Source organism: Cetorhinus maximus, chromosome 11, assembly GCF_964194155.1.
Source record: "Cetorhinus maximus chromosome 11, sCetMax3.hap1.1, whole genome shotgun sequence".
Classification (NCBI taxonomy): Eukaryota; Metazoa; Chordata; class Chondrichthyes; order Lamniformes; family Cetorhinidae; genus Cetorhinus; species Cetorhinus maximus.
Window position 1 is genome coordinate 114,762,572 of NC_135889.1, and position 25,499 is coordinate 114,788,070.

At 42.6% G+C, this 25,499-nt stretch overlaps 1 protein-coding gene across 2 annotated transcripts in view; it reads left to right on the plus strand.

The window, feature by feature from the left end:
• gypc (glycophorin C (Gerbich blood group)) overlaps positions 1-25,499 on the plus strand; it is a 92,401-nt gene that overhangs the window by 53,225 nt on the left and 13,677 nt on the right. For both annotated transcript variants that reach the window (XM_078552605.1, XM_078552606.1), the window contains exon 2: positions 189-341. In XM_078552605.1, coding sequence (XP_078408731.1) covers positions 320-341 — 22 coding nt within the window. In that variant the 5' untranslated portion in view covers positions 189-319. The remainder of the gene's footprint in view (positions 1-188; positions 342-25,499) is intronic.

Genomic DNA, 25,499 nt, shown 5'->3' on the forward strand with positions numbered 1-25,499 from the left:
GCGGAGCAGACTTGATGGGCTGAATGGCCTACTTCTGCTCCTAGATCTTATGGTCCAGACTCCAGCCACCCTCTGGTTGAAAAAAATTTTCTTTGCATCACATTTACTCCTTTTGTCAATTATTTTGAATCTGATGTTCTCTTGAGTAGGAACTATTTTTCACTATTTATCTTGTCCATACCCTTCAGGATATCGAATACCTCAATCAAGACTCCTCTCAGACTTCTTTTCTCCAAGGAAAACAGTCTCAACCTATCCTCATAGCTCCAGTTCTTCATCCCTGGAATCATTCTTGTGAATCTCCTCTGCACTCTCTCCAATGCCTTCACATCCTTCCCCAGGTATGGCACCCAAAATTGAACACAGTACTCCAGATGAGGCCTAGCTAGTATCTTATACAAGTTCAACATGACCTCCTTACTCATGTATTCAATGCCCCTGTTAATATTCTTCTGTTTTGTTCAATTACATTTGGGAATTGGGGACAGGTTTTGTAGAACTTATCTGGGAAATTACTAGAATGGAATAGAATCCATGATTGTGCAGATTAGTGGCCCACAAAAGAATCAAGCTGGGTTTAGATGAACTGTTTGTTCCTTCTGTGTTTTGCCCATATGGCTCCTTTTTATTGGTATATTCAGGAAAATGGAAATTGTATAGTACACACAGACTGGTTTTGCAAAATATATAAAACCTATGTGAAGGACAAAACCTCAGAGCACATGAAGATTTTTTTTAAAATTGAGGAGTCTTATGGGGCAATAGTAATTCGGGGGAACCGAAATTGGGTTTCAATATTATGAAGCTCCTGGTGCAAGGAAGAGGTTGAGATCAGTTGAGGTTTTGGTGAAGAATGGATTCTAGATTTAGTGATGTGTAATGAGGCAGATTTGATAAGGGAGCTTAAGGTGAAGGAACCCTTAGGAGGAAGTGACCATAATATGATAGAATTTACCCTGCAATTTGAGAGGAAAAAGCTGGATTCAGATGTAACGGTATTACAGTTGAATAAAGGCAACTACAGAGGCATGAGGGAGGAGCTGGCCAGAATTGACTGGGAGATGAGCCTAGCAGGAAAGACAGTGGAACAGCAATGGCAGGAGTTTCTGGGAGTAATTTGGGAGACACAGCAAAAATTCATCCCTAGGAAGAAGAAGCATACTAAAGGGAGGACGAGGCAACCATGGCTGACAAGGGAAGTCAGGAACAGCATAAAAGCTAAAGAGAAAGCATACAATGCGGTGAAGAGCAATGGGAAACCAGGGGATTGGGAAGCCTACAAAGAGCAACAGAGGACAACTAAAAAAGAAATAAGGAGGGAGAAGATTAAATATGAGGGTAAACTAGCCAGTAATATAAAAGAAGATTGCAAGAGCTTTTTTAGATATATAAAGGGTAAGAGAGAGGCAAAAGTGGACATTGGGCTGCTGGAAAATGACGCTGGAGAAGTAGTAGTGGGGAACAAAGAAATGGTACTTTGAATAGGTACTTTGCATCAGTCTTCCCAGTGGAAGACACGAGTAACATCCCCAAAGTTCAAGAGAGTCGGGGGGCAGAGGTGAATATGGTGACCATTACCAAGGAGAAGGTGCTAGGAAAACTGAAATGTCTGAAGGTGGATAAATCACCTGGACCAGATGGATTACACCCCAGAGTCCTGAAGGAGATAGCTGAAGAGATAGTGGAGGCGTTAGTGGTGATCTTTGAGGAATCACTGGAGTCAGGGAGTGTCCCAGAGGACTGGAAAATCGCTAATGTAACCCCCCTGTTTAAGAAGGGAGTGAGGCAAAAGACGGGAAATTACAGGCTGATTAGCCTTACCTCGGACATTGGTAAGATTTTAGATTCCATTATTAAGGATGAGATTTCAGAATACTTGGAAGTGCATGGTAAAATCGGGCAAAGTCAGCAAGGTTTCATCAAGGGGAGGTCATGCCTGACAAATCTATTAGAATTCTTTGAGGAGGTAATGAGTAGGTTAGACAAAGGAGAGCCAATGGATGTTATCTACTTGGACTTCCAGAAGGCCTTTGACAAGGTGCCGCACAGGAGGCTGCTCAGTAAGATAAGTGCCCATGGTGTTAGAGGCAAGGTACTAGCATGGATAGAAGATTGGCTGTCTGGCAGGAGGCAGAGAGTGGGGATAAGGAGGTCCATCTCAGGATGGCGGCCGGTGACTAGTGGAGTTCCGCAGGGGTCAGTGTTGGGACCACAACTTTTCACTTTATACATTAATGATCTAGATGAAGGAACTGAGGGCGTCCTGGCTAAGTTTGCAGATGATACAAAGATAGGTGGAGGGACAGGTAGTATTGAGGAGGCGGGGAGCCTGCAGAAGGATTTGGACAGGTTAGGAGAATGGGCAAAGAAATAGCAGATGGAATGCAACGTGGGGAAATGTGAGGTCATGCACTTTGGTAGGAAGAATAGAGGCATAGACTATTTTCTAATTGGGGAGAGAATTCAGAAATCTGGAGTGCAAAGGGACTTGGGAGTCCTAGTCCAGGATTCTCTTAAGGTTAACTTGCAGGTTGAGTCGGTAGTTAGGAAGGCAAATGCAATGTTGGCATTTATTTCGAGAGGACTAGAATATAAAATCAGGGATGTGCTGCTGAGGCTTTATAAGGCTCTGGTCAGACCACATTTAGAATATTGTGAGCAATTTTGGGCCCCGTATCTCAGGAAGGATGTGCTGGCCCTGGGGAGGGTCCAGAGGAGGTTCACGAGAACGATCCCAGGAATGAAAGGCTTAACATATGAGGAACGTTTGAGGACTCTGGGTCTATACTCGATGGAGTTTAGAAGGATGAGGGGGGGATCTGATTGAAACTTACAGAATACTGAAAGGCCTGGATAGAGTGGACGTGGAGAAGATGTTTCCATTAGTAGGAGAGACTAGGACTCGAGGGCACAGCCTCAGAGTAAAGGGAAGACCTTTTAGAACAGAGAAGAGAAGAAACTTCTTTAGCCAGAGAGTGGTGAATCTATGGAAGGCTGTGAAGGCCAGGTCATTGAGTGTATTTAAGAGCGAGATAGATAGGTTCTTGACTGGTAAGGGGATCAAAGGTTACGGGGAGAAGGCGGGAGAATGGGGTTGAGAAACTTATCAGCCATGATTGAATGGCGGAGCAGACTCGATGGGCCGAATGGCCTAATTTCTGTTCCTATGTCTTATGGCTATTTCTTCTCTTGTGGATTGGTCTTTAACATGCTAGAATGTAAAGAAGGAGGAAGATCAAATAGGACATTATGAATGTTCTCTCTAAGCTGCACGGTCCAGAAATTACCCTGTGGCAGACAAACAGGTGCACACAAGAATTGGACCCTTTAAGATGCGTGCATGTGTAGCCACATGGCAACATCAAAGGGACTGTGCCGTGCAATAAACAGGCCATGCACAGTGAAGAAAAATTAGAGGGAAAATTGGACAATATGACCCTATTTGTCTGGGAGGGGAGCCAGTGGGAGTGTTGGGGGGTGGGGGGCAGTGGCTTTCAGACATGATAACATGGAAGCAAGGTTTTCCTAGACAACCTGCAGTAATTAAACACAGAATGTCATTTAGTAGTTTGCTTGGGTTTACCACATGACGCCACGCCTGATTGGCAGGATGGAATGGTATGTCAAACATCGTGTGTACGGGGGAGGGGAAAATTAGCCATTGCGGAAGGGCTGGGGGGTCAGCTGATCATGGGGATCCGGACTGTACAGGTAAGCTTTTTAGGCCACTCCTCCTGACCCACAGGTAGTACAAATAAAAGACACTCATGGATCCTTATACCTGTCGGTATTCCAAAGGCCCAGGAATCCCAGTTTCCATGTGTGAGAAATAGAAATGTTGTTAAGAGGGAGGTAGATGTCCAGCTTAAAAAGATCCAAACTTAAAAAGGACTTTAGTTCTCCATTCCTCTACATGAAAACGCATTGCTTATTGTGTCAGCTTTGTAAAACAATGCATCAGCTTTACCTGCTGTGGGTAGAACCATATACCAGGTCGCCATAATTGTCAAAAGTATTTATTTTAAAAGTGATGAGGTTGGAAATTTTCTAGAGGCAATCTGGCACTGGAGATTCGCAAGCACTTGGCAACCAATCCATGTATCCTCACCAACAGCAACTAAATTTTAATTGCCCTCGGGTTGATATTTATTTACAGCAGTAGTTCTTGTGGGTCAGATCAGCTTCAACATAGCTCCAGTTTTAACAATGCACTGTGTATGCACTGTCATTATAAAATGTGTAATGACTGGCAGTAAACACTGCCATGAGTTCTTTGTGCTAGGGTTATTATTATGTTTTTAATTCTCAGTCTCTGAGTCCAAAATCCACCACATTTGAGATTGGAACCAAAGTAGTGTGTTTTTTGCCTGGGTGAGCAGTGAGAAATGGGAGAGCAAAGGAAAGAAATCATTTCTCAAATCACGTGTGTATTTTTAATAGAGCACAATCTGAGGGCAAATCTCTGTTTGTGGGATAACTGAGTCCTCCTGTGCCACGCCACATTGTTAAGAGAATTATCCAATTAGTCCCAATCCACTACCCTCCCCACCATCCCTCACCCCCCAGTTCACTTCCCATTGCTGTTCAAATTATCTTTTGCAAGTACATATCCAATTTTCTTTCAAAAGTCACTGTTGAATCTTCCACCCATACCTCCAAACAGTGTATTCCAGATCACCGTTCGCTGTGTTGTTTTTTAAACTTCGCATTCTCCTCCTGGATTTATTTTCAATTATTGAAAATCTGTGACCACTATTTACTGGGCTTTCTGCCAGTAGAAATAACTTCTCTCCATCGACCCTATCAAAACCCCTCACGGTTTCGAACATGTCTTTTAAACCTCCCCTTAACCTTTTCTGCTGTACGGACAACAGCAAAAATTTATATTTATGGAAAGTGCTGGAAAAGAAACTCAGCAGGTCTGGTAGCATCTGTGGAGAGAGGAACAGAGTTAATGTTTCAAGTTGAACATGACTCCCCTTCTGAAGAAGAGAGCAGAGTTTCGAGCAGGACCCAAACACAATGGCCTCAGTCTTCCCCATATGTAATTGACAGAAATCTCTGCTCAATCGTAGGAACGAGAGAAATAGGAATAGGAGTAGGCCATTCAGACTCTCGAGCCTGCTCCGCCATTCAAACAGATCACAGCTGATCATTTACCTCATGTCATTTTGTTCCACTATCCCCATATCCATTGGTGTCATTGTTACCCAGAAATCGATAGATTTATGTCTTGAACACGTTCAATGACTGAGCCTCCACAGCCCTCTGGGGTAGAGAATTCACCATCCTCAGTGAATTCCATCTCAGCCTTAAATAGATCAATACTCGGATAAGCAGTCTGATACTTAAGCAATTATGAGGAATCAGGAAAGGTGGTGGTGAGATAGAGCTGGGCATTGTCAGCATACATGTGAAAACTAACATCGTACATTCTGATGATGTCGCCAAGGGGCAGCATGTAAATGAAAAATAGGGGTAATGGTGTGGAAGCTGGAGGGAAGCCATTGCAAGAAATTCACTTATTTATTCTTTCATGTAATGTGGGTGTCACTGGCAAGGTCAACATTTTTACCAATCCCTAATTGCCCTTGAACTGAGTGACTCTTAACTTCCCTCCCTTTTAGCCAATCACATTTCTGTGGGTCACATGTAGACCAGGCCAGGTAAGAGTGGCAGATCTCCTTCCCTAAGGGGCACTTGTGAACCAGATGGGTTTTTACAACCAATCAATGATTGTTGTCACAGTCACCATTACTGAGACTGGCTTTGTATTCCATATTTATTAATTGAATTTAAATTCCTAACTGCCATGGTGGGATTTGAGCCCATCTTCCTGGGCCTCTGGTCTAGTGACATTACCACTATTCCACCAGCTAACTGCTGTTATATAGATTAGAATATACCCAGGTGAGAATTCCACCCAGCTGGCTGACAGTGGAGAGACATTGGAGGAGGATGGTGTAGTCAACCATGTCAAAGGCTGCAAACAGGTCCAGGAGGATGAGGAGGGAAAGTTTACCTTTGTCATAGTCACATAGGATGCCATTTGTGACTTTAAGAACTGTGGCAGAGGCAGAAACCTATTTGGACAGATTCAAACATGGAGTTCCAGGAAAGATGGGAATGGATTTGGGAGGTGACAACATATTCAAGGACTTTGGAGAGGAAAATGAGATAGGAGTTGGGGTGGTAGTTTGCCAGGAGAGTGGGGTCAAGGGTTGGGTTTTGTACAGGGGTGATGACAGCAAATTTAAAGGAGAGAGGGACAACACCCTAAGAGAACCGTTGACAATGTCAGCTAACATGGTGACCAGGAGGGGAAGTTGGGTGGTCAGCAGTTAGTGGGAATAGGATCAAGGGAGCACGAGGTGAGTGTCATGCACAAGTTTAACTCCGAGAGGCCATGAAGGGTGAGAGGAGAGAAACTAAAGATGTGACTTCAGGGCTTGGGCAGAGAGCAGCATTATAGGAAGTTTGGCTAGGTGGGCTAATGGAAGGGAGGGACACAGCTGATTAGATTTTAATCTTTGTGACCAAGAAATCCATGAGCTCCTCATACTTATTGTTGAAGGGGACTGTAGAGAAGGATTTAAGGAGACAGTTTGCAGTAGAGAAAAGATGCCGGGATTATCTTTGCATTCCAGGATGATCTGAAGTTTCTCATCTATAGTACCATTCTCATAAACATTCTCAGCACTCTCCTCGTTGGTTCTGATTGATCTGATATATGATCTGCTTTGGTGTGTAAAGTGCGTAGGACTCTGTGATGCTTCACACAATGCACATCAGTAAATTAAACTTTGGCTGTGTTGTATAATACTGTGCCTGTTGTAAGGTTGTTTGGTGTCTCACTAAGAGATTCAGAGGTTTGTAGTATTGAACAGTAACTGTTTATTGGTAACACATAGCTATGTACGTCTCTGAAGCACAGCCCTGACTAGGTGCTGCCCTTATGTTGGCTTCAACCAGACCCTCTAGGTCACATCTACTCTATGTACTAACCTGTCTGCCCTGCGTGCAGGTCTCTTGTCATATGACTCTTTACATCACATAGTAGATGGCAATGGTCTCTAGTCCCACATTAATCCTTGCTATGCCAAACACCCTTATACTATACCCATCCAATTCTTTATCCAACATATTTGCATAACAATCTTTTTTTTACGTGCTACCCCACCTCCACTCCAAAGTCTCCAACTTTGTAAATTCAGACAGTCTGGAGGCTTGACGGTTCTAGTCACACTTAGAGCAGTGGTGAGCTCAGTTGCTTTGGGCAACCTTTTTAGAGTGGAGTTGAAATCATTAGTCATCTGTGTTTCTGGCACTTCGCTGTCTCCTTCTGGTTTTCTTTTTGTGCTCCTTGGAGTTGAATTTCTCCTTGTCAACAACCCGTTTGTTTTATTTGGACGCCCTGCATTTGTCCCATTCGTTCTGAAGGGAGCGTCCACTCCGTTGATTCATAAAGTGGACTCGGGTTTTCTTTTTCCGTGGGTCCCCCATGACGTTCCTGGAAATTGACCTTTCCAAAATGGAACCTACATTTCCACTTGTTTCGTAATTTCACCCAAATATTTGTTTACTCCCTTATTTTCCAATTCTTTTTCAACCTCAATAGTCTTTTGATTCAACTCTGGTGGACTCAATTGTTTTTGTTTGAGTTACCTGAAGAACCCTTATACAAATTTAACAACTTCACCTGGGCATCCAGTTATTTTCAGACCATTTCTTCCATGGTCACTGACTGCTCCTTAGACTCTTTCAATTCATTCATTAAATCCTCAGTCTGTTTCTTAGAATTTTCCGTATCTGCTTTTAAAGTCTAGATTTGCTCTTCCATACTGCGCATCTCATCTTTCATATTCTTCAGATTGGATCCAAGTTTAATAATTTCATCAGTCTTAGTTGTTAATTCCGCATTCAACCAGCTATTCTGATTCATCAGCAATTCCTCCTCCAATTCCAGGCATTTTTCATCATACTTAATGAGACTTCTGGTACTTGGAATTCATCAAATTTCTAATTGAAGATCTATCTTCATTGAATTTGTTTCTACAAGGTTATCCTTTAAGTGTTTCAAGTCCTCTTTCAAGTGTTCTACTTCCTGTGAGCGACACTCCAGTGTTCTCATCAGGTCTCGCTTTTCATCAGCAAACTCATCTTTTGTTCACGAGCATTGGTTCTCTGCATTGAACAGTTCTTCCTTAGTAGGGCCTGATTCCTCTGTGCTATCCTCCGAGCTCACACTCTGTAATTTTACTTTGGCTTATTGGTTCTGAGCCTCTTCACGCTCCTTCATGAGTGACTTTCAATTGGGTATGTTACAGAAGTGGAAGAGAATTATTTTTCTGATGGACAAGTTGGACCTGCAAGTTTTCTACTTTTTGTTGCCCCTGTACATAGGAATTCTTCATTGTTTCCTTTTCCTCATGCAGTTCCAAAACTATGTTGTTCCGTGATGATTTTATTTTCTTAAATCCTTCAACAGGAATGTGCTATAACTGCACTCCCTCTTTGAATGTCTGGGTGTCTGCAGCTTGGCATCTTCCTCTTGTGATCTTTCACTTCGCAGTTCGACCTCTGTATACCTTCACATCACTTTTTCCCCATGTTCATCCTTTTGATCCATGGCTTGATCAAACTTGCTTTTCATTTCTTCATATACCCCTTTAGAAATGTAATGCTTTTCCAAGTTCTCTTCCAAATGTCCAATTGTTTTCTGCAGCTCTGCAGTCTCTTTCTTGTGCCTCTTGGCTTCCTCCTGGAATATAGAACATTGCTAAGTATTCTCTGCCAATTGGTTCTTCAGTTCTTTGAGGGTGACATTAAATTAATTTTGCTTCTCTTCTTTATTTTCCTGAGAAACAAACTTTGACCTGAGGGATCCTTGGATTGTGTGAAGATCATTGAACAAGTTTCCCCTTTCTTTGCAAAGCTCAAAGGGGAGGCAGTGTTGTAGTGGTATTGCCACTAGACTGATAATCCAGAAATCCAGGGTAATGCTCTGGGCACCTGGGTTCGAATCCCAGCCGATGGTGGAATTCAAATTTAATAAAAATCTGGAATTAAAAAGTCCATGACCATGAAGTCATTGTTGATTGTTGTAAAAATCCATCTGGTTCACTAGTGCCCTTTAGGGAAGGAAATCTGCTGCCCTTACCTGATCTGGTGGTTGACTCTTAAATGCCCTCTAGGGCAACTAGGGATGGGTAATAAATGCTGGCCTGGCCAGTGATGCCCACATCCCATCAACAATTTTTTAAAAAAGTTTCCTCTTTAATTTCTTGTAATTCAACAGTCTCTTTGACTTGGTTCTGCTGTTCAAGCCAGTCTTCATGATGTTGAAGGTTTATGTGTTCCTTTTGCATTTGATCTTGAAGGGCAATCAGCTGTTCTTTCAACTGTTTATTTTCTGGTTCAGCTCTTGCCTTCTCACTCTGCACTTCGGTGCATTGTTTTGTCGCTGCGGGTAGTTCCAATACAGCTTTTCCTGAAGTAGTATTCAACATCTTTTTAAAATTCCTCATGTTTTCCCAGGGTCATGTATTGAATATTCAAAGAGATTTTCAGGGCAGCGAATCTCTTTGAGTACATTTTCTGCCTGCTGTTGTGCCTGGCTGTATTTCTGGCTGAGTTCTCCCAACTCCCTCTTTGATTTGCCAACAATGCAATTCAGAGTTGTTATTTCCTCATGCTTTTCTGGCGATACATACTGATTCTTCATATGACTCAGATTTTCGCTTGTTGCATTTTTCTCAACATTCAACCTTTTTTCCCTTTCAAAGCCTTTTTGTACTGTCATGATGCCTCAGAAATTTGTTTCTTCAGATCTTGAACCGTTTGGTTTATTGAAAACTTTAGTCTATCATACCTGTTGAAAGGTACATACTCTGCTTGAATCTTGTGTTCCAAGTCTTCAAATTCAGCTCTGTTATAAACATTTTCCAATCTTATTTCTGTCCTTTCTTTATCTACCTGCAGCTTGGAATGTTCTACAACTCTGCCTTCAATCAGAGCTGGTTGGCTCAGCGCTGCCACCTGCTGTTGCAGTTTGGGTAATGTGTCAGCATCTTCATCAAGATTTATATCTAAGCCTTCTGGCTGGTTCTCTGACTTCTCTTTTCCTCCGCACTAAACTCTTCAGCTCATGCGCTCCATAGCACTGACCTGGTCTGCCACCATCGTGTGGTTTGTTTGGGTATTGTCCTTTGCCCTTTCATTGCCTATTGAGGGTGTTCTATCCCTCCCTTTAAGCTCTGTGCACTCCACAACATGAAGATTAAAATACTTGTCAAAGGCTTTTAATATCTCATCAAAGCTGGCTGAGGACCCATCAATGTCTTGTATTAGGATTACTTCATCAGTAAATACCTCAAAGAAGTATAAAAACACATTAACTTGGTCTTTCTCTGATTTCCTACTTAATCCTGATGCACTACTCTAAAAACATTTTTCTCTCCATGACACCCAATTTTGCATCAGGTTTGGCCCTTGCATGAGTTCAAAGCAGTCTGGTAATTTCAATTTACCATCCATAGCTGTTTTTCATAACAGGGGAGCACATTTTATTTTTCTTCTTCCAGGATGACACTGCAGTAGCTGTTTTATCACCTGTCCCTGTGCTTGTTGGGTTTTGGAGGGTGTGAGCATCTAATAAGTTGTGTTTAATGAGTGTTAAATACCCAGTACTTGATGGTAATAAGGTGAACATGTGCTGGGTGTTGATTTGCTAATGATACTCAATTTGTATATAAGGAAAAGCCAGCCACAGCCTGTCCACCATGTAAAGTTAATAAGAGTTTAAAAACGGTTTCCATTTTATACCCACCTTTGGTCAGGTTGAGCATTCAGCTATATATTTTTTTTAAATGAACAAGATTACATCTTGCTTTAAAAAAAAATCACAGGCTGTCTGCAGCGGCTGACTCAGGGGGTCGTCCAGCCCAACTGTCTGCGGCTAGGTTTGCAGCCGGGTCTCCTTGGACAGGGAGCACGCAGTGTCTGCTGGCACAATAGAGGCCTTTCGTGCTTGGTAGGCACCGTGGGAACTGGGGTGCTTTATTAACGCTTTTTCACCACAATCTAACGTTGGTAAGCTTCTTTTAACATTTGACTTTCCGTTTGCAGCATTCCTTTTAAGGGGCTGCTTCTTGATTTGTCCCTCGTTTTACTAATTTAGTTTAATTGTTTTATCAAACGATTAACACAAGCTGTCTGGTGTGTTAGAGAGGAGAGGACAACTCTGTAGTAAGCAATACGTCTCTCTACTAAGCATCCTGGTCTCTGTATATCCTTCACATCCAGGCTTGTGAGTTGGCCACCAGGGGGTTTCTGTTAGCATCTTGGAAACGTTTGAAAAAATTAGTGATTTTGTAGGAAATCTTCAGATAAGTCGTTTGGACCAGCGACTTGCCATTTTTTTTAAGCCTGGGAAAATAAATTTGAAGCCAATTTTTCAGCCTTCTGCTTTTAATTTTTTTCATTCATTTGAGCTTGGCTGTGGTGTGGTGTGGCGCTGCCTCTGGACCTGGGCTTCAGCATTCTTCCAGCTGTGCTGGTTAACCAATCAGCATGCTCAGTCTGGTTAGTGTACTGATCATTTTTAAAAGGTTAGTTCGGCATTTTAGTGAATTTTGCTCACCCTTTTTGTGATCTGGCTAGGTCCCTTGTCTCTGCATTCGATCAGTTTTGGCTTTTGCTCACTCTTTTGTGGTCTGGCCAGGTCCTGCATTTGATCAGATCTGGCAATGGAGCTTTCTCAGATGACTTCCAACTACGTCTTCAATTTAGATACCCTTTTCGCAGGTCAGACTGCAGTTTCTTTACTTTTTCATGCCTCGAGATTCGGAATCCTCCTTCAGCCACTTTGAGGTTTTGGGTTCGTTCATTAGCTGCCACCATGTTGTCCAGTTGTTTGGTTTCTCCCTAAGAGGTTCAGAGGCTTGTAAGGTTAAACAATAACTGTTTATTGGTAACACATAACTCTGTACATCTCCAAGGTACAGCCCTGACTTAAGTGCTGTCCTCATGCTAGATTTGACCAGACTTTCTAAATCATGCCTGCTCTACATAATAACCTGCCTGCTCTGTGTGCAGGTCTATTGACATGTGACTCTTCACACTGTGGGTGGTACTGTTTGCCAGTCTCACATTAACCTTTGCAATGCCAAACACCCTTATACTGCAGTGGCCTCTGACTTTTATCTCTGACCTTTAATGTATGACTGCCTTAAATGGTCATTAACCTTCTAAGCTTGTGTTGATGATGCTGGCAGAGTTCTTTGGCTGTTCTGCACTTTAGTTATCTGTTTTCCTCTTTCTCTTGTCATGGGGTGACGCGGATTCTGGGAGATGGTAAAGCCTGCGTTCAGTTGTAATAACACTGACAAAAGGACAGCCTGGATTGTCTTAATTAATTGAGCTTCACTCATACGTCAGCACAGCATCTTGTTCCCAACTGGCATGGCCATTTTATTTCCAGTCAGGATGTAAGTAGAGACTGATTGAATGATTAAAAGCAAAAAACTGCGGATGCTGGAAATCCAAAACAAAAACAAAAATACCTAAATAAAAACAAAAACAAAACAAAGGATTACTTTTACCTCTGTGGACTCCTGCCTTCCAGTGTTATGCTGATGGGAAATGAAAATGTTGGGATACACTTCAGTGCTGCTCTGAGGTTTAAGTGGCTGAGATCTAACCACCCACCTCCCCACTCCCCCAACCACGCACCCCACTCCACCCCCCACCCCCCACCCCCACCGCCCTCAACCTCCCATTCCATCCCGCCCAATCTATGGGGGCACGCTCGCATTACTGAGATGAACAACCTTCCGGGACCAATGTGTGAATCAACTCTTTGCTTATTTGAGAGATATTTTAATGCTGTGACAGCACTCGTATTGCTTGGGTCAATCCTCTGTCAACTTTCATTTATATGTACCAGGCAAAGATGTCAATCTTAGTGCAGCGAACCATCATAACCCTAGTCACAGAAATTGATAGCCATGCTGTGTAAATTTGACCCATGATTGCATTCAGGTCTTGCTTCCTATATAACACAGTTATATTTCAAATCACATTGCCATAATTTGGGTTTCCAACCCTCCAGGATTGCCCCGGAGTCTCCAGGAATGGAAGATTAATTGCCAGGATGCTGCTGCAAACAAAATTTGATGCTTTCTTTCAGTTTCTTTGAGCAACTCCATTAATTAGTTATAGAAATACTAAAAATGGGGTGAAAGGGGACTATTTGGGGTCATTGGAGTTGGGAGGTCATGTAATGAACTCTCCAGGAAGGTGTCCAACTAGAGCTGGCAACACTAGCCATAACGTGTGTGCTTACCAAACAGATGTTTTCATAATTTGATACTTGGGAAGTTCACCCAACTGAGAGGCTAGTGCTGAATTATAAATCTGATGCTAATAAAGTGGTCTTCAATATTTACTCTGGAACATGAGCTTTGACTATGTTTTGCCCTCCATAGAACCATAGAACACTACAGCACAGAAAACAGGCCATTCGGCCCTTCTAGTCTGTGCCGAAATATTATTCCGCTAGTCCCATTGACCTGCACCTAGTCCATAACCCTCCAGACCTCTCCCATCCATGTATCTATCTAATTTATTCTTAAAACTTAAGAGTGAGCCTGCATTTACCACGTCAGATGGTAGCTCGTTCCACACTGTCACCACTCTCTGAGTGAAGAAGTTCCCCCTAATGTTCCCCCTAAACCTTTCCCCTTTCACCCTAAAGCCATTTTAGAAAACTTTTCTGAACACATTTGACAAACTCCAAGCCACCCAGCCCTTTTATAGTATGGGAGTCCCAGTCAATATGTGAAAAGTTAAAATCTCCTACTATCACAACTTTCTGTTTCTTACATCGGTCTGCTATCTCTCTACAGATTTGCTCCTCCAATTCTCTCTGACTATTGGGCGGTCTATAATACATCCCTATTAGTGTGGTCACACCTTTCCTATTCCTCAGCTCCACCCATATGGCCTCTGTAGACGAGCCCTCCGGGCTGTCCTGCTTATGCACAGCTGTGATATTTTCCCTGACTAGTAATGCCACTCCTCCCTCTTTCATCCCTCCCCCTCTATCACGTCTAAAACAACGGAACCCCGGAACATTGAGCTGCCAGTCCTGCTCCACCTGCAACCAAGTCTCACTAATAGCACATGCAGTCTTGTAAAGGTTGAGGTGTTGGAGTGGAACACATTGAAGGGATCAATTGTGGTGCATTTTATGTCTCTGGCAAGTCAAGCTCAATAAATCTGGCCTTTAACATTTGGTGACTGCTCTGTCTTCCTTTTTTGTTTCCCCTTGGGTCTATCTTAAGGAATCCAGTTTGTGATCTTAGGCTGTGCTCCAGAACATGAGTGTTTTCAGCCTTTGTGGCTTGATAGAACAAAATTGTTAATCATCGCCAGTAATGGGTGGGTATACAAGCTAATGACATCTGTGGCGTAAACGTGTCTCCTGCATATGACTGGGGTATTGTAAATGAGCAGCAAGTATTTGGTTACTTATTCATCTCTTCCCCGCAAAAGCAAAGGATCGTTTCTCAGCAAACAAACACAAATGCTGCCTTTTTACAGACACGGTGACTGGGCAGTCAATGGTGATATGTGGCAACATTATGTTCAGCCCCTCAGGGACCAAATATCTCGACCCAAACTTGCACACGTTTTCATTCATTGCAGCTGTAAGATAACAGTAATTTGGACAAAAGATTTTCTAGTTACACTATCATGAATAGAGGTCAAGGTGGTACATAATCCAACAACTAGGCCTTTGGTTATAACTGTGGAAAGACAAATTGCTTGTGATCTATTGTACTAATGTCAGTAGGGGACTAGCAATAAAAAAGAGGTTCAGATGGCTTCAGTTTTTTTTTTCCCGAGGCTTTTAGATGTGCGAGTGATTGATAATGTCTTTATTGGTTCTGACAGAAACAAAACTAGATATTGAATATTTTACGCAGGGAATGTTTGAGCAGCTTGGGACTTCCATCTGTCAGACCACTGCTTATCAGCTATCTCCCTCCTCTTGGGTCAGTATCATTTATGCAGGCAGCCAGCCAATATGACAGGGTTATTTTTCATCACCACGTATAGAAAATAAAACAAACAATGATTCCCTGCTGAAGGTTTCATAAAATTGTTGCTTTGTTGGCCAGGTGGCAACCAATAGGTTTTCAAATGGAACCCTAAAATGGTTACTGCCAGAAAGAGGCCTTTCAGCCTGTTAGGCCTGTAATAGCGCTCTTCCAGAGCATTCAAACAGGCATATGAACATACAAATTAGGAGCAGGAGGAGACCACTAGGCCACTCGAGCCTTCTCCACCATTCAATAAAATCATGGCTGATCTGATTGTAACCACTCGCTTACCCCTAATAACCATTCACCCTCTTGTTTATCAAGAATCTATCTACCCCCCTACCTTAAAAATATTCAAAGACTCTGCTTCCATCGCCTTTTGAGGAAGAGAGTTCCATAGGCTCTCAAACTTCTGAGAGAAAAAAAATTCCTCATCTGTCTTAAATCGGTGACCCCTTATTTTAAAAAAAAGTAACACCTAGTTTTAAAATCTCCCACAAGAGGAAACATCCTCTCCGCATCCACCCTGTCAAGACCCCTCAGAATCTTAAAGGTCGCCTCTTACTCTTCTGAACTCCAATGTTTACAAGCCTATCCTGTCCAACCTTTCCTTATAAGACAACTCATCCAAATCTGATATTAGTCTAGTAAACTTTCTCTGAACTGCTAACGCATGTAAACCTTTCCTTAAATAAGGAGATCAATATTGTACACAGTAGTCCAGATGTGGTCTCACCAGTGCCCTGTACAACTGAAGCATAACCTCCCTACTTTTGTATTCAATTCTCCTCACAATAAACGATAACATTCTATTAGCTTTCCTAATTACCTGCTGTATCTGCAAACTAAACTTCTGCAATTCATGCACTGAACATGAGACACCTAGACCCATCTGCACCTCTGATCTGTGCAACCTCTCACCACTTAGATAATACGTTTTTTTATTTTCCAGCCAAAATGTAGCCTCCTTATGTCCTCTTCACAACTTACTTTCCCACCTATCTTTTGTGTCACCTGCAGATTTAGTAACCTTATCTTTGATCCCTTCATCCAAGCTGTTTATATAAATTGTAAAAAGTAAAAACTGAAGTCCCTCCTCCATGATCTTAACCGCAATGACCATGTGGTTTCCCTCTGTGAGCCTGAGCTTGGGAGAGTGGGGGTGGTGGTGGGGACGAAAATCACCTCTGGTCAATGATCTAGTGGAATGTCTTGTGGAATAAGATGTTAATCCTCATCCTGTGAGTGACTACCTGGATGAGGAAATGGGAGGGTTTCTCAAATCCATACAGCTGGACCGAAAGAGAGGAACCCCTTTTAGGAATGGAAGAAAGAGAGCTCAGTCAAATGTTATCTAATGGTCTTATAAAGCACTTAGGCTATTTTACTACATTAAAGGTGCTATATAAAAGTAGGTTCTTGTTATATTTGCCAGCTAGCTATCTGTGCTCTGAAACTGAGTGTTACATCATCATCCAGATCCTAAAGCAAAATCTAAATCTTAAAAACTACTGATGTTGCCGTCTTCATTTAGTATCCGTGCACATTTAACAAATCACAACCTGGATGCTGAGGAGCACTTGTTTCAAAGTTCAGTTGGTAACAAACTAGAGAGTACCCGGGAGCTTGGGGAACCTATAGTTCTCCGTGGACCTTCTCCATAGCAATGCCTTGACTAATCAGAGTCGAATTGCCAACCAGTCAGCATCCTTTTCTCCTGTAGTATAAATTGTTGTGACCGTTTGTAATTTGGCATTCTAGCATTTGTCCTGATGAGTGTAAGATGATAAGCTTCGACAACACGTCTCTCTCTTTTCAGCAATGTTCAACCAGAAAAGGCTTAAGAGCCTCAAAATATGCTTTCAATGGATCTGCCTTTTCAACTAAACTACAAATACAAGCACCTCCTATGTCAGGGGAGATGGTCTGGAGGTTTCTCTTACTTGACCAAGATATAAAATTGTGGCCATATTAATAAAGGTGATAATTTGTTAATTTGCCCAATATATCTTTTGTGTAAGCGTTCATGTCTAATCAGGCATATGGTTAGAGTCCTAGCACAAAGGAAGATGGGTGCAGTTTTTGGAGGTCAATCGCCTCAGTCCCAGGACATCACTGCAGGAGTTCCTCGGGATTGTGTCCTAGGCCCAATCATCTCCAGCTGCTTCACCAATGACCTTCCCTCCATCATGAGGTCCGAAGTGGGGATGTTTGTTGTTGGTGGCAGTGTTCATAATCATTGGCAACTCCTAGTGCTGAAACAGCCTGTGCCTGGATGGAGCAAGACCTTAGCAACATTGGTGCCTGGGCTGATGTGTGGCACGACTGTTACTTGCCCCTTAAGCACCAGGCATTGACCACCTCCAGCAAGAGAGAATCTAACACCCTTCCCTTGTCCTGTTCCCCTAACATGCCTGAGCTCATGGACCTACACTGGCTCCTGGTCAAGCAGCGTCTTGATTTTAGAATCCTCACCCTGGTTTTCAGATCTCTTCATGACCTTGTTCCTCCCTATCTCGGTAATCTCCTCCAACCCGTCAACACCCCGAGGCATCTGCGCTTCTCCAATTCTAGCCTCTTGTGCATCCCCCACCCCCAAGTTTAATTGCTCCACTAGGTGGTCATGCCTTCAGTTGTCTAGGCCCCAAGCTCTGGAATTCCCTCCCTACACCTCTCTGCTGCTCTACCTCACTGGCCTCCTTTAAGATATTTCTTAAAATCCACCTCTTTAACCAAGCTTTTGAATATCTGATCTAATATCTCCTTACATGTCTCAGTGTCATACTTTGTTTTTTTTATTGCTATTGTGAAGTGCCTAATTGGGACATTTCATTATGTTAAAGGCACTCTAAATATTTATTGTTTTTCATGTTGACAATCATTAACATTACCATCACTGATTCTCCCACCACCAACAACCTGGTATTCCAACTGACCAGAAACTGAACTTGACCAGCCATATTAATACTGCAGCTGCAAAAGCAGGACAGAGGCTGGGAATTCTGTGAGTAACTCGCCTCCTGACTCCCCAAGACCTGTCCACCGTCTACAAGGCCCAGGTCAGGAGTCTGACGGATACTCCCCACTTGCCCGCTTGAATGTGGCTGCAACAACACTCAAGACGCTCCACACCATACAGGACAAAACAGCCTGATAGGCCGGCACCATCCACTGCCTTGATCACTTATTCCCTCTATCGCTGGTGCACCTTGACAGCGGTGTGCACCACCTACAAGGTGCAATGCAGCAACTAACCAAAGCTCCTTCTTTCTTTCCCTCGTTATTTTTCTTTCTGTACCTATTCTATATTAAATTCACCTATAGTAATTGAGGCATGCTCCCTCTCAGTCCACCCAAGGTGCTGGGTGGGGTGTCAATCAAACGGAAATAAAAATACCTGGAAAAACTCAGCAGGTCTGGCAGCATCTGCGGAGAGGAACACAGTTAATGTTTTGAGCCCATATGACTCTTCTTGCTCAAGGCCCCAGATGCACTGTTACCCTCAGCACACTGTTAATCAGCTTGCGCATTCAGCAAAAAACTTTAAAACCTCAAATTTGCACAGACAAGTGTAACTCTGGGTCATGCTGTGAGATGGCCCAATCCAGCAAAACCTGAGTCAGTAAGTTTTATAACACATACTAGAAATGTGGTGAATCAATTATTCAAACACTTCCCCTTTACAGTGTGAACAATAGTGATCCAGGCACAATTAATTAGACATTACTGGCTTCGAACTCCCCCTGTCACTTTCCGACTGTCACTTCCTGCTATTATAGGTGGGGAAAGGGGGAGGCTGATTGAGAGCGAAAGGGTTCCCCCCTCACCCAAGTTTTCCACTTGTTCTTCCAGAATATTTGTTCAGCGGGTGTGGCCATTTGTGTATATGCATTCAGTTAACATTTCAAAGTTATTAGATAGTACTCTCTGTTGTCCATACAATTGGCTAGCATTGTTTTCTGTTGGCAGTAAAATCCATTGTTGTATACATTTACCAAACTGTTAGCCAAAAATAACACACTCTAAACTGCGTTTTCTGAACTCTGTGCTTTTATGCTTTTATCCTTTTAATGTCCTTTCCAAATATTTTTTTATAAAAACAAAAACCATCCTCGTCTTTCTTAGCTAAAGGCTAAGGGAAGTTTAGTGAACAGCACTTGTACAATGGAGAGTGAGCCTCTGCAGTGTGGGCTGTCCTGCTGTCCCTCGGGTCGCTGGGTGTAACTCTTTCGAGTACATTCACAGTTCTTGATGACTTTTTTTTTCCGGGAGTGGGACATGAACCCACAACCTTCTGACTCAAAGGTGAGGGTGCTATGAACTGAGCCACAGCTGTTGCACAGTGTGAAAGCAATTGAGCTATGTTTGAGGCAGTTGGGAGCTGAGCTGTACTGACCGCCACAGGGGTAACTGAGCTCTTCCTAAGTAAGGGTAGATTATCCCTATAGAATTCCTTTCTTGCAAGCACTGACTGACTCTCTGTCAGGTGATTTTACAGCTGCTGACAAGCACCCAGCCAAGTACCCATTTTAAAAAAAACCAGACCTGACCTCCATTTCTATAACGCTTGTCACAGCCTCGAGTGTCCCAAAGTGCCATACAGCCAATGAAGTATTTGTGAAGTTTAGTCATTGTTGTAATGTATGAAATGTTGCAACCAATTGTTCTATTATTTGTCCATGGGTATCACTGGCAAGGCCAACATTTATTTCCCATCCCTAAATGCCTTTGAGATGTGGCAGTGAGCCTTACTCAAACTGCTGCAGCCTGTATGGTGCAGGTACACCCAGTGTTAGGGACAGAGTTCCAGGATTTTGACTCGGCAACAGTAAAGGAACAGCAATTTATATTCCAAGTCAGGAAGTTGTGTGACTTAGAGGGGAACTTGCAGATGGTGGTGTTTACATGTGCCTGTTAACCTTGTTGTTCTAGCTAGCAGAGGTCGCAGGTTTTGAAGGTGCTATCGAAGGAGGCTTGACGAGTTGCTGCAGTGCATCTTGTAGATGGTACACACTGCTGCCACTGTGCGTCGGTGGTGGAGGAAGTGAATGTTTAAAGTGGTAGATGGGTTCCAATCACGGACACATCAAGGTCCTACAAACAATAATTTGATAATCAGATAATCTGTTTTTCTGGTGTTGGTTGAGAGATCAAGAACACCAAGAGAACGCTTCTGCTCTTCCATGATCTTTTACACCCAACTGAAAATGATTTAACTTCTTGCCAAAAAATGGCACCTCTGACAGCACGGCACTCCTTCGGTACTACACTAGAGCGTCAGCCTAGCAAATGTTAGTAGCCTCTTCAATCGTAAAAGTCAGTGCTGCAAGGTCCCATCCAGTGCTTACATGGCAAACATACAGTTGGTAATTGTCAGAAGTAGAAACCCTTCCTAATATTTTGTTTCTTTTATGACCAGAAGAATTATAAACAACTAATGCTGAAATGACTGGGAATCCAATTGAATTGGATTGGACACCTTCTGGGCTGGGTACAATACAAAGGTCTTCCTTTACCTAAAAATCATTTTAGGAAGTTGCAACATATGGTTTTAGAAGATACTATACAGTTAATGATAAATTTGTCACTGCTGGGTCAATTGTGTAACATGATATCACTTCACAAGACACATGATAGGTAAGTGAGAGGCTACTGTCCATTGCTGTGGTCCTGACACCCACTTGAAAAGAACAGAATGGGAAAACAAGGCAAGCTCCCAGGTGAAAATCACTATATTTTGGAAAGAATATCATGCGCCAGGGTGTAGATGAGGGAACTCAATATGAAACTGTGACTTGCATGTATCACTTTCAATAGAACTGTTGTAAATAGGATATGAGAGACTAGTGGATATGGTATTTGACTTTCTTTAATCCATTCTTGGGATGTGAGTTTCGCTGGCAAAGCCAGTGTTCATTGCCCATTCATAATTGCCCTTGAGGAGGAGGTGGTGTGCTGTGGCTCTTGAACCGCTGCAATCTTTCTGGTGTAGGTACACCCACAGTGCTGTTAGGGAGGGAGTTCCGGGATTTTGACCCCAGTGACAGTGATGGAACAGCGATATAGTTCCCAGTCAGGATGGCGTGTGGCTTGGAGGGGCACTTGCAGGTGGTGGTGGTGTTCCCATGCGTCTGCTGCCCTTGTTCTTTTAAAGTGGTAGAGGTCACGGGTTTGGAACATGCTGTCAAAAGAGCCTTGGTGAGTTGCTGCAGTGCATCTTGTACATAGTACACACTGCCGCTACTGTGAATCACTGGTGGAGAGTGTGAATGTTTAAAGTGGTGGTAGTTATCTAGAGGTCTAGTGAGTTCAAATTCCACCATGGCAGTTTGAAAATTTTAATTTTTTAAAACGAAAAGTGAAGTAACAAATTTAAATCTAGAGATAAGAAGCCTGCATCATTAAATGGCCAGGAAGTTGCTAGATTCTCATTTAAAACCCACTGGTTGACGAACCTCTTTTTTGGAATGGAAATTGCCATCTTAATCTGTCCAATATGGGGCTAATATCCAATGTGACCAATCAGTTACGTCAAATTGCTACCCAGTGCCTCAAGAAGAAGGTGGGCCATTACCATATATCCAGAGCATCTAGGAATGGGCAATAAACGCTGATGATGCCCACATCCTTTACCAAAATCAATCTTCAGCGAAGAACTTTTAAGTCATTATCAAGTGTACTTTGAAGTATGTGATGTTACTGGTGGCTGTCACCTGAGTCTCTTTAGCCATGTGTGTTTTCTGATTGTAACACTTTATAGCACAGCATGTATTAAATCATTGAAGTTATCCAATTAAGTCCATATCCCACCCCTTTGATGCCCTTACAATGTTTAATAAAGGAAGTGGAATTTTTTTAAGTTTTATGGATTCCAGCTCCACTCCTGTTTCTAGCAGTTCATATCCAAACCACCCCACTGCATGAGGAGAAACATTGTCCAAGCCTCTCTTTGTTCATTTTGGAAAGCTTATGCTCCCAGTTAGTAACCAACTGGCCAGTGGAGATAGATATTGAAGGAGTTAAAGTTTAAGGACATAACAGAACAAGCTATCACATCTATGCACAAGAGCTCCAACATTGGCCTAGTCTCTAATACTTGCCAAATGCCTTGACTGAGCTGAAAATTAGATGGGTTACAAGAGTTTATTTGAGAACAAAATGGTATTGTGCATAATGAAGGAAGTTTAACCAATACTCCATAGATTGTTCAGAGTAGAGTTGCCATTTTGGGCTCAGTCAGCAAATCTGGATGCAAATTGCACTCAGAATCGTGCTTTGTCGAAGTGAAGTTACAATTAACATCTGCCTTTGAACCAGCACAATAGGGCAGCGTATTAGAATGTAGGTGTTATTTCTTTATTAAAATTTTGTTCATGGGATGTGGGCATCGCTGGCTAGGCCAGCACTTGTTGTCCATTCCTAATTGCCCGTGAGAAGGTGGTGGTGAGCTGCCATTTTGAACTGCTGCAGTCCCTGTGGTGTAGGTACACCCACAGTGCTGTTAGGGAGGGAGTTCCAGGATTTTGACCCAATGACAGTGAAGGAACGATGATATATTCCCAAGTCAGGATGGTGAGTGACTTGGAGGGAAACTTCCAGGTGGTGGTGTTCCCATGTGTCTGCTGCCCTTGTCCTTCTAGTTGGTAGTGGCTGTGGGTTTGGACAGTGCTAACTAAGGAGCCTTGGTTGAGCTTCTACAGTGCATCTTGTAGATGGTACACACGGCTGCTACTGTGCATCAGTGGTGGAGTGAGCGAATGTTTGTGGACGGGGTGCCAATCAAGTGGCGGCTTTGTCGTGGATGGTGTCGAGCTTTGTGAATGTTGTTGGAGCTGCACTCGTCCAGGCAAGTGGGAGGTATTCCATTAAACTCCTGACTTGTGCTATGTAGATGGATAGGCTTTGGCGAGTCAGGAGATGAGTTATTCACTGCAGGATTCCTAGCCTCTGACTTGCTCTTTAACCATAGTATTTATGTGGCTAGCCCAACTCCGCTTCTGGTCAATGGTAGCCCCCAGGATGTTGATACCATTCTCCATGCATTAAAAAAAAATGTTTGATATATTTTAAGAGTGGTAATCTGGTGCAGTTTTTTAAATTATTTGTTCATGGGATGTGGGTGTCGCTAGATAGGCTAGCATTTATTGCCCATCCCTAATTGCCCTTGAGAAGGTAGTGGTGAGCTGCCTTCTTGAACCGCTGCAGTCCATGTGGTGTAGGTGCTTTCATTAATGCTGCTGAAAGTTTATCAAAAAGTAAGCATTTTTAATTAACGTCAATACAACACCTGTGAGTAACTAATTTTAAATAACTTATTTAAGAGTTGATCTTCCAGGCAACTTTTCTTGGTGGACACATTTAACTTTATTTACAAGACAGGAGCAGCAGCTACATGTGTGCATCAAACTCCATAACTAAAGAAGAACTCTTCCCCCAGAGATTCTCCACGCTGTGAACCCAATGGTTTACACAGATCATGTGATCTTACAACACAGGATTATTCTTAAAGCTACAGTCTTACATTTATCAAAACTATAATTACTACCTTCCTCCCCCATTTAACGTTTTTGTACATTTTGTATTTACAAGGATATTTATCTCATGACATTACAACATTTACACAGGTCATGAACTTACAAGCTCAGTCTTTCAGGTGGTTTCCTGATCCGTGTGGAACGTCACAGTTCCACGACTTCCGATTCTTTTGCAGGAACCACATTCCCTGGAACCGCATTAACATCGGGTACCTCATTAGGCACAGGCAGTTCAGTGTCATCCACTCCAACAGAGACATCAGGCCTTTCTCTCCTTGGTTGAGCAACGTCACTGGTTCAGCATTGGTTACAGGTGGAACATCATTTTGTTGGGATATCTCTCTCTTTTTCTTAAATAATCCACATGCTAACGGGTGATCCAGCCCTCCACTTCCATGTGGTATGACAATGGTCCAATCATAGAGCTTACTTTACCAGGTAACCATTTCGGTCCTCCACCGAAATTCTTTACATATGCTACTTCTCCAAGAGTAAATTGTCGCTCATAGCCATGCAAATCATGAGTCACTTTTTGGTTCCCTTGACTTTTCTCCACCATCCCCCTCCAAATTGGGAAGTATCAGGCTGAGTCCTGTTCAAAGACAGTGCCTCATCAGTAATTCTACGTGTCTTCTTCTTTCTACCACAGAATTTAGTTTCTGTTTTCTTTTAGACTTTACTGTCAGCCAGACTTCTCTCAGATGCAATCTCAACTTGTCTTTGTTCAGTAGTTGAGCTACCCATGACTTCATTATCTACTCTCTTCTTGGAAAGTTCTATGACTTTTGCTTTAAAAGCCTCTTTGGCTTCTTTCAACTGATTCTTCAGCTCTTCTGTCTCCTTATTGTATCTGTTGGCTTCCTCCTGGAACCTTTGATATTGCTGTTTCTTCTCTGCAAACTGGTTCTTCAGTTTGTCCAGAGGTGTTAAATTCTTCCTGTTTCTCTTCATAATTTTTAGAGGCAAAAACTTTGACCTGAGGGATCCTTGTCGTGTGTGAAGGTCTTTCAACAGGTTTTCCTTTTCTTTGTGAAGCTCATTCGCTTCGTCTTGAATTCTGTCATTCAGCAGAGTCTCCTTGGGTTTCTTCTGCTGTTCTTCCCCATGTTGTTGTTTAAGACAATCTTCATTTCTTCAGGTTGCTGAATGGCTACACAGTCCTTTTTCATCCAGTTGCGGTCCTTGGACTCTCCAGGCTCTTTCTGAAGTACCTTGCCTTGTTCCTTTTCCAACTCAGGAACTCTTCCTGCTTCCTTTTTAAATCTCACTGGCCAATTAAGGTTAATTTCCCTCAACCAATTTCGACCTAGAAGGCTTGTTCCTCTGCCTTCTAATACCATCACTGCTAGTTGTGCCGATTGGTGTCTATAATGAACAAGTTACTCTGGTGATACCTTTAACCTGAATTTCTTTGCTTGTATACGTTTTCAACTTGGCAAATGTTTGTTCCAAATTTAACTGTTAATCACCTTTATTTAAATATCTGAAAGTGTGTTCTCCTATTACAGTGGTAGAAACACCCATGTCTACTTCCATTTTTAAGGGTTTAACCATTCACTTGCACTGTGACAATAATTGGCTCTGTCTTCCCAATTTTCATGTTGAATAATGAATAAATGTCAGAATTGGTTGTTTCTGGCTCTTCTACACCATATACTTCATTGGACTTTGATTGTTGCCTGGAGGCCTGTTTAAATCTCACTTTGCAATGTTTCAATATGTGTCCACTTCTGTGACAAAAATAACACTCTACCTTTTTAAATTGCCAATCGTTAGTATGATTATTCCCATAGCGATAAAAAATAGTTTTCAACTTTGCTGTTAAGCTGTTTCTTCTGAGTTTTCGGTTAGCGGGGGC